The sequence below is a fragment of the Blennius ocellaris genome, assembly GCF_963422515.1.
Source record: "Blennius ocellaris genome assembly, chromosome: 14".
Lineage (NCBI taxonomy): Eukaryota > Metazoa > Chordata > Actinopteri > Blenniiformes > Blenniidae > Blennius > Blennius ocellaris.
In genome coordinates, this window is record NC_137663.1 from 16,145,960 (window position 1) to 16,158,687 (window position 12,728).

The following is a 12,728-nucleotide window of genomic DNA, read 5'->3' on the forward strand; positions in this document are numbered from 1 at the left end:
TCAAGAGGAAGGTAGAGACAACAGAAAACAAGGGACAATGATCGAAATAATCTCAGAATTTACTTGTTCGCATCTCTGACAAACTCGCTGTTACCGAGAACCCTTCGGGGCCGCGTCTTGCAGTCTTTAAATTAAAGATTCTTCTGGAAAATAAAAGAACACCCAAAAGCAGACCTCAGCGAAGGAGAATAGTTTCTTACGTTGACCCCCCCACCCCCCACCCCCTTTTCACACAGAGACGTGGAAAAAGTGCCTGAAAGCTGTCAGGTCGCGGACAGATGTTGGTGCGAGTGAGAAATGTGCAGGAGTGCTAATGTGCAGAGAACAGTAGGCCCATGCCACACCTCGGCTCTGCTGCCAGAAGCCCAGGATATAGTGGAGTGATTTCACAAGGTGAGCCTTGATCGAGTTCATCTCAGAAGTGCAGAAGCCCCCGAGGACCCGTTTTCTTGGCGAGGTCCGGGAGCAGCCAAGATGTGCCGGTGCTTTAAAAAAAAAAATGCCAGAGGCCAGCCGTTCCACTGCCAATTCCCTGTCACATTTACTTGAAATACACCTCTTTTACTGCCTTCACATGAGGTACAGATTTGATATCACTTAAGACAATGGTTCTCAAGGAGCAGGAGATGTATTAAAAAAGAAGGCCTGATTTATTCAGTTTGCCCAATTTGTTCGCTTTGTGTTATAACTGATTTTTAAGAGTTCACAATGTTCCTCCATCAGGTAAGTTTTTACAAGTGAACGAGGGCATCTGCAGCAAGATAACACAAACGATTTTGACAGTTCATAGCTATATATATTTAATTCACATATCAAATAATCAACATATAATATTTCTTTGTATTTATCATTTGGAATATTTTGAGAGAAATTGAGTGTCTTGAATTCTGTTTCTGTTTTAAAGTGATATCCACTTGTTTCAGAAGTGTGAATATCACTTTAGTTCAGCGGCAACCTACAGCTCAAGTTGATCTAAATGGAGCCTGAGCAGCAACTTGAAAGCATAACAATCTAAAGACATCAAGAACTCCCAATATTCCTGCAGCGTGAAGCAATTTATTTACAAACTCATCCTCATGGTTTGCTTTGGGTTTCAGTGTTATTATCTGTACTCTTATGGAAACAATGCAACTGCTAGTGAACAGTTTAGGAACAGCGGTTAGTTTAAAATAAAAAAAATTTTTAATCTCACAGGCCAAATTGGATCCTGCCGTGGGTTAGTTTTAGAGGTTTTCCTGTTTAATTTAATATGTTAAAGAAACATTTAGATTTTTGGAACAATGCTTATGATTTAGTGATTGATCTGGTTGTTCAAACATCACATACAAATAATATAGAAAATAAAGCATTGTATATCATATAAGGCATACCATCTTTATATACACTTAAACTGTGTATACAAATATACACCTAAACTGAGGAAGACACTTGAAAAAGACTAGATAAACCACAATTTTGGTATTTTACTTGTAACATTTTCAATTAACATTAACTTAAAAAAAACCTTCACATTTCATTTTAAATATTACATTAGCTTCTAAGTTTCTCTCCAAAATTGTTTAAGAATCGCTTTTATGTGTAATAAAGATCTCTTTCATGGTTTGTTTTAATCATTCATACCTAATTTCAGCTAATATCTTTTCCTGATGAGATGATGTACATCTAGCAGATCATTATGTTAATGTACGTTAAAGTAATCCCTGCAGCATTTCATTCAATATTTTTTTCCATCAGCACTCTGGACATCAATACAAACTCTGAGTGGAAAAACTCGGTCCATACCCGATACAGCAATCTTGGTTTAGTAGGGTTTAATGTCATTTAGTAGAAGACACCAGCAGCTATAATCATGACCTTGGCCATCAAGTAGTCTTTTGTGAGGTCGTCGGCATCCAAAATAAGTCTTCTGTGCCCGCAAGCCTCCGTCAACAGAGAGACAGCATGGCCTGCTAACCCTCATTACACTGCGGGTGGCAGCCATGTGGGACCATTCAATATGTCTGCCGCTGAGTGATTGCCTGTCCATTTTTGAGCAGCCTACTTCTCTTTCATCGTCTCTAACTCGGGGTCAGCCGAGACATCGGGGGCGTCCTCGCTGACATTCGCGGACGCGGCTCCGTGACGGGTCGCTATGCTCCCCGCGAACCCCCTCGGTGACTTACCGTGACACCAAATCCAGCTCAACGTGCAGAGATAACTGCGTGCCAATCATAATTATATTGGCAGAAATGCATTAGGTGGAACCCTGAGGTAGTGAAAATGCCAACAGGCTGCTGGATGTTCCCGCTGGCTGTTAAGATTACTTTTTTTAGGAGGGGGTGGGGGTGGGGGGGGATCCACTGACCTGCTTTCTCTGCTCTGACTTTCGTTTGTGGCTTCCCACATTCACCACACAAATTGCCATCACCAATGGAGACGTGCTGATACAAAAACGGGTGTCTTTTTGGTTGCTACAATAGAAATCTCTCTGAAAAAAGAAATAGCTGAATGTTGGACGCAGCTGTTTGGAAAATCTTGAGGCTCCAGAGCAAATGTGTTGAATCCTGGTTCCCATAGCGCAACAGAAACCTGCCAATGACTCACTATTTACCATCAGGTGAGTTAAAACAGGGAGATATTGAAACCACGCAGGGCTGCAACCCTCCAGCAGCAGGATTTAACACTTCTGTACATCATTTATGCTTTAAGTTGATGATCGCCTGTGTTTTTGGGCTATTTCTGCAAATTTCCCTCGCAGTGACATGTCTCAAAACTAGAAAACAAATCATGCATTGATCTCTAAAAATCCAATGTCATCAGCAAGTGGGACATTTTTATTAACCACGATTAAATTTACTGAAGTTTGAGGCTATGTTGGTGTGCTTGCTTGGTTCAGAATCCAACATAAATAGGATAATAAAAACAGCAAAAATTCCAAAAGATCTGGTTAAGTTTGCATAATGCTCACTTGGAAAAATGGTCCTGACATGGACAACAATAGATCACCAGCAAGTGTTCCTCTGTTGTTTTCTGATGCTTGTGCTTGCTTTGTGTTGTATTTTTCAGGGTTTTTTTCACATTTCAATCTAAACCTGTAACAAAGTTGCTTATATGGTGCTGAAATAGTTTTTAAATGGCAGCATCAATGCATCCATGAGAATAGACCAAGACATTAAGCTGTTTCAAAAGGTTTATATGAATCTGTCAACAGAGATGCTGCTGTTGTTGTGCTGAGGGGAGTTTCCTGAGCTGGCTCCCCAACACTTTTATTTGACGATTTTTGGTCCACTACCCTTTCTCTGGTGTGGTAATCTTTTCTGTCCATCTGTCTTTCTTTTGTTTTTGTTTTTTTGGGGGGGGACTAATTCAGATTTATTTGCTGTAAAGCTTTGATATGTTTGATAACATCCTCCACCAACACATCCATGTTATAACTAGCATGTTTGTATGGGATCTCAGTAAATCAGGCCATATTTTAACACAAGATTCAGGGAAACATGAGGACATTCTAACATGAATACATTATTCAAGTGTAAAATGAGGTGATCAAAAATAGGAAACGGCACTGATAGGAGCAAGAAGTTATTAGTGTGGTTAAATTTGAGCATGTTGCAGCATTTTCTCTTTCCTGATTGTCAAAACCTCCAAAAAGTTTTTCCATAAAGATGTGCATATTTGACAGCTTTACCACAAAACCACAGACTTTTAACATACTTCATGCTGCAATGTTGCTAAAGCACAAGTGTACAGTACGTGTACAGTATTTGTTTCTAGTGGTGGTGCTTTGAAAATATGACATTCCAGCTGATTGCCTCCTCGCTTTGCTTTACGAGTTTCATCTCCTCTCACCAGCTGAGGACAATACGGCTTCACATTAAGAAGATATGTTGTGCTCTGGACTTGTGTCTTCCATGACGCCCGGCACAATCTTTTCCTCGGTGCTCTCTCGGAGCCGTACGTCACATGACGGCAGATATTGTGGCGCCGTTGACCTTAATCAAATTAGTTATAGCTGGCTGGCTCCAATTTCGAAATGGACGAGGACTCAAACCGAGCAAATCGGGAACAATATTGCACATTAGGACCCGGCCCACTGTGAGGATGTGTTAGATGGGAGAAAGTGAGGTGGAGGCACATCTAAATTCATAAAAAGATCCTAACTCACTTCACCAGATGGTGTTTACGTGATTTAGGACCCTGACAAATGTAATGAATATTTGTTTTCTTTTCCCCTTCCTCGCCTGTGTCCCGTTCTCAGCGTGGGTTAAATGAAACGGTTGTCAGCACCATTTATGGTCTTTCATCAATTAAAAGTAACACTAAGTCTGCTGCTTCATTGTTTTATTTGCACTCGGTTCACATTTATTATGTTTTTTTTCTCCTATACTCATGGATTAAGTGTGATTGTCCGCACAGTGCTGTGCAGGAGAAAAAAAGCGGGCTGATTAGTGGCATTATGTTGATGGGGACAGAAACTGAATGAGTGGGAAGATGAATGTGGAATCCCTGCAAAGGCAGTGCTGCGTTTGTACTTTTGGGGTCGGCTTACGCTTCTCAAAAGACCTCCTTGGCCCCGACTACCTCTAAGAACATAATAGACTGCTGCCCCTGAGGAGAGAGCGCAGCAAAAAAAAAAATGCTGCTTTTCAAGGAAAAATCTTTCTTCACACTGGCATAGAGGTGGAAGGAAATAAGAATATGGAAAATCAGGCATGAGAAAATAAGATGTCAGTGCCAATGGAGAAGCAGTGAGTGAACAGCGATTTGCCTCTTAAGAAAAATAAGAGATGATTGTATTTGGTCAGCAAAATATTTCAATTTACAATTTTTTATTTTGGAGTGAAAACATCAACACTTTCCCTATGTCCACTTTCCAAAGCCTGCCACGTACTTAAAGAGCCATGTGTCGGGGCTGCAACAGATTTCAAACTTCTCTATTTTCTCCTTCTAATGGGAAATTGCTCAAAAGAAGGAGGAAAAAAAGCCCAATCCCGCTCTGATAGATTCGTTTGGCAGAGGGTCTCCGATCGGCGCGGCACACTGTGGGTAAATGAAATCAACTGGCAGAGCACATTATGGCCATATGAGTCTGCTGCCTTCAATCTATATACACAGTAATAATGGAATGCCCCTGATAGTTGAAAGCAAAGAGAGGACATCTGGCAGAAACTGTAAGTGGGTTGTTTCACCCTGAAAATATTGGCTCTCGCAGGTGAAACCCACGCATCGCACCGTAAGCTCCTGCTCACAGGGGACTGAAATAACTTAACCAAGGCACTGTACTGGGAATCATCATCCACTGCACAGCTTCTAAATGATCGCAGCTGGGCTGCACGATATCAGGCCAACATGCGACATGCGAAGGCAATAAATGCAGACACTTATGTAGATTATGTTTTTGTGTCCGTGTTTTATTTCTTCTTCTTACCAACAGCACCTTTTTTGATTTTTTGGTTTTTGGTCACTTTTCAAAAGATTTTTGTGCCTCTTGCCACCAGGTATGAAATACTAATGGCTTTCAATCATTAATAGTATCAGTTATTAATTATTTGCAATTAATAATTTTTTTGTTTTTGTTCCCTTCTTAAAATTGAAAGCACAGTGTTTGGAAACTTTCTCTTTTCTGTTTATTTCACAAGTTGATATTACAATAATAATACACGTCTGATCAACTACTGTGTTTCCTACCTCAGGCTGGTTTGAATGATAATTTCTCCAGAAAACGAAAGGGAGGCTCAGAGTTATTGCGATATTATCGACATACCGAAGTTTGCTTTCTTGAATCTGTTGCCCCAAAGATCACTGAGTGATCTTGGTGATGAGGAGAGAGATGTCTGAGCACAAATTTAAGGCACTTCACTTTCAGACTCGAACAGGTTTAATAGATTGTGTCAAACTCATTTGAGTTCAGGGAGCCAATCTAAAGTTCTAAATTATAATCTATGAATACCAACAACTCCCATTTTTTCCCTCTCTTCTTATAGGGTAAAACATTTAAAATACAATATGAAAAAGTCATTTATTAAAAACCACCAATGTGCAAACTGAAACGTATTTACATATTTCAAGTTTTCAGCAAATTACCTAAAGACCATAAACAGACACATTTGAAACATGTTTTTCAATAATGCTAATAATAAAAAAGTATTGGAAAACAATTATACCTCGACAAGATTTTATGACCATTTTGAGAGACGCGCGACACATTTCTAAACTCTGAATATCAAAATATGTGCAATTTCTGTCATTTTCAAACTTGTTTCTCAAAGGTTATTTGAGAAACAAATGTGGCACTTTAAAAAGTCTTGGGTAAGAATTGATTCTTTTTAAACACTTCCAAACGGTCCCTAGAGTGAAGGGAAGTTTTCTCTTTCCAGTCTTAGATAAGCTCCAAATTGAGAATTAATGTACTTGTCCAGAGAGCTGGTGAGGCTTTCACGGACAACTTTTGATTTCACTGCACTTTTTAATGCGTTAATGATGATATTTATTGCATGACACAGCAAATAAAACTGCAACTGAAGCATCGGAAACCCAAGCCCGGCATAAAGTGAGCAGAGGCATTTTATTGTTGCACGAGTGCAACTCTTACATTAAAAGATTAATTCTGTAGCATCTGTTGAGTAGTTCGAATATCTGAAGGGGTCTTGGCATGTTTTAATGATTATAGTTTACCTATAAGGAAAGCATTTTACTTTAAGCAGGAACATTAAACCTAAGTGTGATCATTTTGGAAATCAGCAGAGGTCCCTGTGTGAATCAGTCAGGATAGCTGTAATCAGAGCGGGCCTGTGCAGGCTCCAGGCTCCTTGATCTGAGGCAAAGGAGCTATCAATCAGCCTGCACAGATAGGTATTCTCTTTAATCCAATCAGATGGCATAATCAAGCACAATGCCTGTGATTTCTGCCAGCCTTGTGAGATTTGTTCCAATTGAGCGGTCTGTCAGAGAGGCTTTGATTGCTTTTGGAGCTCAGGCTGATTTCTGAGTTGAGGCATAAAGTGATGTTTTCTATCTGCACCCTTTGGAGATTTATGCTCACAATAGCCCCCGAATTCTGTTGCTGAAAAGGGCGAGATAAAAATTTGCTTATTTCAAAAGAGCCTAATTTTCAAGTGCTCGTGTTCAGTTCTTGTTCGCCCCCAGTGCTCCACTCTTCCCCTCGGGCCACCTAGTGTATGATCTATAATTGACTTTATGAATGAGATATGTTTTACACACTCTTGTATCTGCAGTAACTATACAACTATTATCAAACTCGAACAATTATCACAGTGAATACAAGTAACTGCTTTAACTAGCCAATCATTTACTCCAGTCTTTTACGTCAATGTTGACACACACCTATTTACTCCTATAATTCATGGATTTCTTGATGGATTTGAAGCATCAAGTGTGGAACCAAATCTTTTTTTTTTTTCAAACTATCATTTGTGCTCCTGACCTTCTTTCAAGACCCTGCTATGAAAAGATTGCGTGGAACAAATGCGGTGAGTGAACAGTGACAACAACCACCTGGTTGCTCTGAGAGGTTGAACTGACAACCAAAGAACATGCAATAAACCTTGGCCTACTGTTTGTCCTCTTAATTCCACCGCCCATGCTCACCCACACACTTGCACGCATGCATTTAAAAAGTAGAAGAAAACAGAAAAAGAAAAATAACAACACGTGGGGGCACATCACCATCACTCTGTGCCTTGCAGCACTGTAATTACTCATAATTCACAACTGTGGCAGAAGGGGTAGTCGAAAATCCCACTAAAGTCTATTTTTACCTCTCATGTTTCCATGTTAACCAACATTTTATGGAGCTGGTGCACATTTGTATTTGTGCGTTAGAATCATTAAATGCAATATTAATGCCACGGACTGCTCCCTTGCAATTGCTGTACTAAATTAAAGTGTTAAAAGCCAAGGAAAGATTAAAAGCAGCACATACAAATCCCCAATCAGGTGCACTTTACAAGTGACACCAGTAAAAAAAAAACAAAAAAACAAAAAAAACCGGCAGACAACAGAAGCGACATTATAATCAGAGTTTTAAAAGGCAGTTATTAAAATGTTTTTTTTTTTCTTCTCTGGCTGGAATAATTCAATTTTTTTTGACAGATGCTGACATGCTTTTGGTTTGTGTGGAAAGATTGAGATTAAAATATTTCCCCTTGATGTGTTTTTTTTAGTTTAAAAAGACTGGGTGAGAAATGTCATCTCCTACTTAAATACATCATTACAAATGCAATAATTATGTACTGTTTTTATTCAGAACACGGTGACTGCTAAACCTGAGTGTTACTTGTTTCTTTACTTACCACATAATAGCAGGTTTTGTCAGTATTGCCAACCACAAAACTAGAGTTGAGTAGAGAAGGCTGGCTGTTAATGTAACCTGGTTCTCTGCTGTGGGCTTTTCTGAGAGAGAAAGTGATTGTGATCTTATGTGGAGTAATGAGTGATTAGTGCAGATTACAGAGTGCTTGAAAAGCAGCAAAGGAGCTGTAAATGTACACTTTCAGCTAAAGTTACAGGCAAATACATTTGTCCTTCTCGAAGCATTAACTGACTAATGCATTTTGTGTTGCTTCCTGACTAAAGGCTCCGGCTAAAAGCAGCTCATTATAAAATTGGAGCTTCTTGATGTTTCCTTTTACTTTGAACTGGAAAGTGAAGTAACAAAGTAGCAAGTGATGTCAACATTTGGGCCAGGAGTTCGAGATGTTAATTTTAATCAATTACAGGGGGGGAAAAATGGCATTAAACCCATCCCACTCCCAATACATTTGTCATGCACTTCAACAGGGAACGTTTCCCAGTACACCTGATAGAGTTCCTTTCGTGTATGAAAGGTTCCAGTTTGAAAATCATTAGAAGTCTAAAGGAAATTGAGTGAATAAATATGATTTGGTTGTGTAAGCATATGCAAGAGGTTTAATTGATTAATTTAACTACAAAAAGTTTGAATTACGAATGCTGCTTCTTGTTTTAAATGCTGAGGTGTGAAGAAAATGTGATTGATTCATTGTTTAATTGTGAACTGTGAACTCTTCAATGATCGCATACGACATACAGCACACCAAGATAATGAGTGAGTGTGGCGACAGGGCTGGAATAGAGACGCATGATGTCTAAGTTATATATAACCTCGTAAAGAAAGTAACACAACTCAGTTTTAAGTTAATAAAAAATCTGATTCATGAGGTTCGTATCAGTCATGTCGTCTCGCTCTCTGAAATATAGCACGTTGTTTTTCAAAAAATAATGAACTATTCATGAGCGCCAACATTCATTCTTGACCTCGGGATCAGTATGTGTGACGAAATAATCTTGATAGAACATCTACTTATTGCTTTTCCTGAGCCCTCTGCATCTCACTTTCTCCGTCACTGAACAGAAACTAAGAGTAACCAAGCTTCTGTTCGGGCCACGCTTCAGGTAATACATGGAACCCAGCCCTAATCCAAACGCCGGGTTTTATTTGAGAAGTGGGAGTCCTGGCCATTAATTTATACGTGTTAAATGATGGATAGGATTTGGAATGAGCTTTTTAAGTGTTTTAAAATTGGTAAATGGCAGAATCTGGAGGGCCGTAACTCAAGGGTAAGAAAAATGTATGCGAGTACTGCTGCCACTGTGGAATGAAGATGGAACTATAAAGAAAAATTCAGTGCACGGGGAATAGAAAGCACACACACACACAATCGTGTGTGATATATATATATATATATATATATATATATACAGTATATGTGTGTGTGTGTGTGTATGTGTGTGTATATACTGTATATATGCGTGAAGAGATATATAGATATAAAAGAGCAGATAAAGAGGTTGTGTGAGGGTGATACTGTACCTTGATTGGCTTCAGGGTAGGAGATGGTGGTGGTGGTGATGATAGTGGTGGTGGTGGTGGCTGTGGTGGGTATAGGGGTAGTGGTGGGAGCATCTGGATGAGAGGACAAATACATGACAAACACAGGAGGGGGAAAACAAATGAGTATAAAAACCATGAAAATAAAGTAAAGCCAGTGTGAAGCGATGCTATCGCCGCCTGATATATGAGCGGCAGCTCACTGTGTGTCACCGCCTGTTTGACTTAAAGGTCCGCTCGCAGACTTTATGATGAATTATCTGGGTGGCAGAGCATTAAATACTTTTAATACAACAATGACACTGCGACACATCATCTCGTCCCACACAGGCCGAGATGATCAAAGACCTCGTCGGGAACTCTTTTTCTCTTTATGTCTATTCGCAAGGCTCTACACCATGACAACGCCAGCAAGCGCATGGTTGTTAGGAGTGATTAAATGTCTAATGAGAAACACGTGCTGTTGCTGTACTTATGCTGTCATTGTTATGCAACGTGCGAGACTGACAAACAAATGTGCCTGTGCATTTTTAATGTCTCTAAGGAGAAGAGTACAAAGTTGTCGAGGATATTCGCTCAAATAAAAAAAAAAGCTCCAGTTTGATGTATGATGTAATGACACAATAAATGACAGCACAAAAAAACAGAAGGAGGGTATTAATATACACACACATGAAATAATAATAATGAAAAAAAAAAAATGAAGAATGAAATGAGCAGCAAGCAGGGTTGGTGAGTGCACAGTGACCAGAGACCATTTTTCCTCCCACAGCTTTTCCCTTTTTACTTCATTAGCCGAGTTAGACTCCCCACCCTGACAATGACCAGGGGGAGATATCAAAGTGACATTTTCCTTGTTGAAGTGGCAGGGCTGCACTGATATGAAGCCACCGGCAGTGCTGCTTGGTTAGAGACCTCCCATGCTGCTCTGATTGCCTGCGAATGGGCTGAAAAACCTGTTGGGGTTATTAAAAGGTGCTGGGGGAAAAAAAAGAAGGAGGAGTAATTTATAGCCGTTGATAAGGAGGAAAGGTAGTGTACACATAGATGAAAAAGAACCTTATATGAAGGGAAGGGTAGAGGGGGGGAGTCCAGAGGTTGTGTTGCTTTTAGCAGTTTGGGAGGCTGTGTGGTGTCACTTTTGCCTTTTATATGAATGTGCATGACAGGATGTTGAACTGCATTGCATTTTCACTGCAAACACGTTATAGCGGTGATAAAGCAGGCACTTCTTCATGTAGGTGACATAATCACAAGTGCCTGTAGATGGCGCACCACACCGTGCAATGCGTTACAATAGTGAAACAAGGCTGACTGTGAGGTGGAAATGACTGGAAGAGAACCCAGAGGAAAATTGACAGAGGTGGCTTTGACGTAGATATCAAATTATAGAGATAAAAAGCCACATGCACACATTCAATTTGCAGCCTTCTTTTATTTTTAGTTTTACGGACTAACATTTTGCCTTCTTTGGGATGACATGAACATGCAAAGAGGTTGCATCAGAGCTCGACCGCGCTTTGAAATAGGACCGAACATGAGGGTTGCTTTCATGTTTGAGGCTGATGATATTCTCAGGCTATGAAGCCGTCAACAAAACCCTTGTGAAGATCACGGCACTCATGACTCAGTCTGACTAACAAACATTTCCAGTGAAGCCAAAATCTATATTTCCCCCCGCAGAAGATCTTTACAAAAAAATTGAAATACAATACATTATGAAGCTATGCTGTTACTCTTTTCCTCATCACAGTAAATATGATCAGTGGTTTACATCATCCTCCTGCCATCTATCAGAAGAAAATATCAGAATAGAATTTGTTTTGTTCGCTGGTTCATCAAGTCTCTAATGAAGTATTTCAAAATGAGGTTAAAGATTTACACCTGCTGCTCTTCTCTTCGCAATTTGAGAAATAAATAATTTTTTTGGGATTAATGAAAAACTGAAGTGACAAAGACAGCAGTTGCCCCCAGCTCACTTGATTTCTATTTCTGCCTTATACCATTGGAGAGCTTAATTATTTCCCTTTTAAATGATGCAATGTTTAAAAACAAGGTTTTCAGCAGCTCGTATTTTCACTTGAAAACGTTGCGTTAAGTGGCTTCAGCCTGCTGCTCATCCCACAAATGCGTGTTACTTAAAAGCATGGACAATTTAAAAGGGACATACACGTTCTGCTCCTAATTCTTTATTCTGATCTTTTGTTTCATTTTTGCACTTCGAGATGTTTAGGGGAGCAGACTATAATGAAGAGATAAGCTCATTTTCTGTAAATATTTTGTTGAGATTAAATGATTTCATGCATCGTTAAATACAGAATGGATTCCAAAGTTTCTGACTTTTTCAGAAGCTTTACAGCAGCCGTCAGTATTTCCCTATTAATAATGTAATAATTCGTAATGTAGATGCTCACCTGTGTGAAGCACAAGTACAGTGTATCATCAGTGCCGGCTGAAACTGTGCACATTCCAAATTCACATAAAAAAAAAAGGTTTCCCTCCTGTTTGTGGTGTCTTCCCTAAGGTGGTATGTCATATAAAGGTAGTCTTCCCTGAGGGCAGAAGTTGTTCATAGTTGCTCAATAAAAAAAAATTGCTGTTGTTAGTTTTGAAAAATGATCTTTTTTTATGCACTTGAAGAAAAGTGAATCAAGTGATTCAAACGCAAGGCAGAGAGGACCATGTAGGCCCTCAGAACTTCCCCTGAAGCAAATTCAAAAATGCAAATAAAAGCCTTTAGGTAATACGGATCAGTATGCAGGCTCTGCTGATGTACGCTATGTGTTTAATCTAGCAGCCATTCTCTTCTTTAAAGGCAACCTTGACAATACAAAAGGCTGTACAGACCGATGTGCAGACAAAGGCGGGCAGAAATGATCCA

General features: G+C 39.6%; 1 protein-coding gene across 3 annotated transcripts in view; it reads right to left on the minus strand.

Moving 5' to 3' along the window:
* The window catches only part of cadm1a (cell adhesion molecule 1a), a gene marked incomplete at its 3' end in the record, with an annotated part of 423,559 nt that overhangs the window by 32,543 nt on the left and 378,288 nt on the right, over nucleotides 1-12,728 (minus strand). For all 3 annotated transcript variants that reach the window (XM_080509140.1, XM_080509139.1, XM_080509141.1), the window contains exon 9: nucleotides 9,830-9,922. In XM_080509140.1, the coding sequence (XP_080365266.1) occupies nucleotides 9,830-9,922 (93 nt within the window). The remainder of the gene's footprint in view (nucleotides 1-9,829; nucleotides 9,923-12,728) is intronic.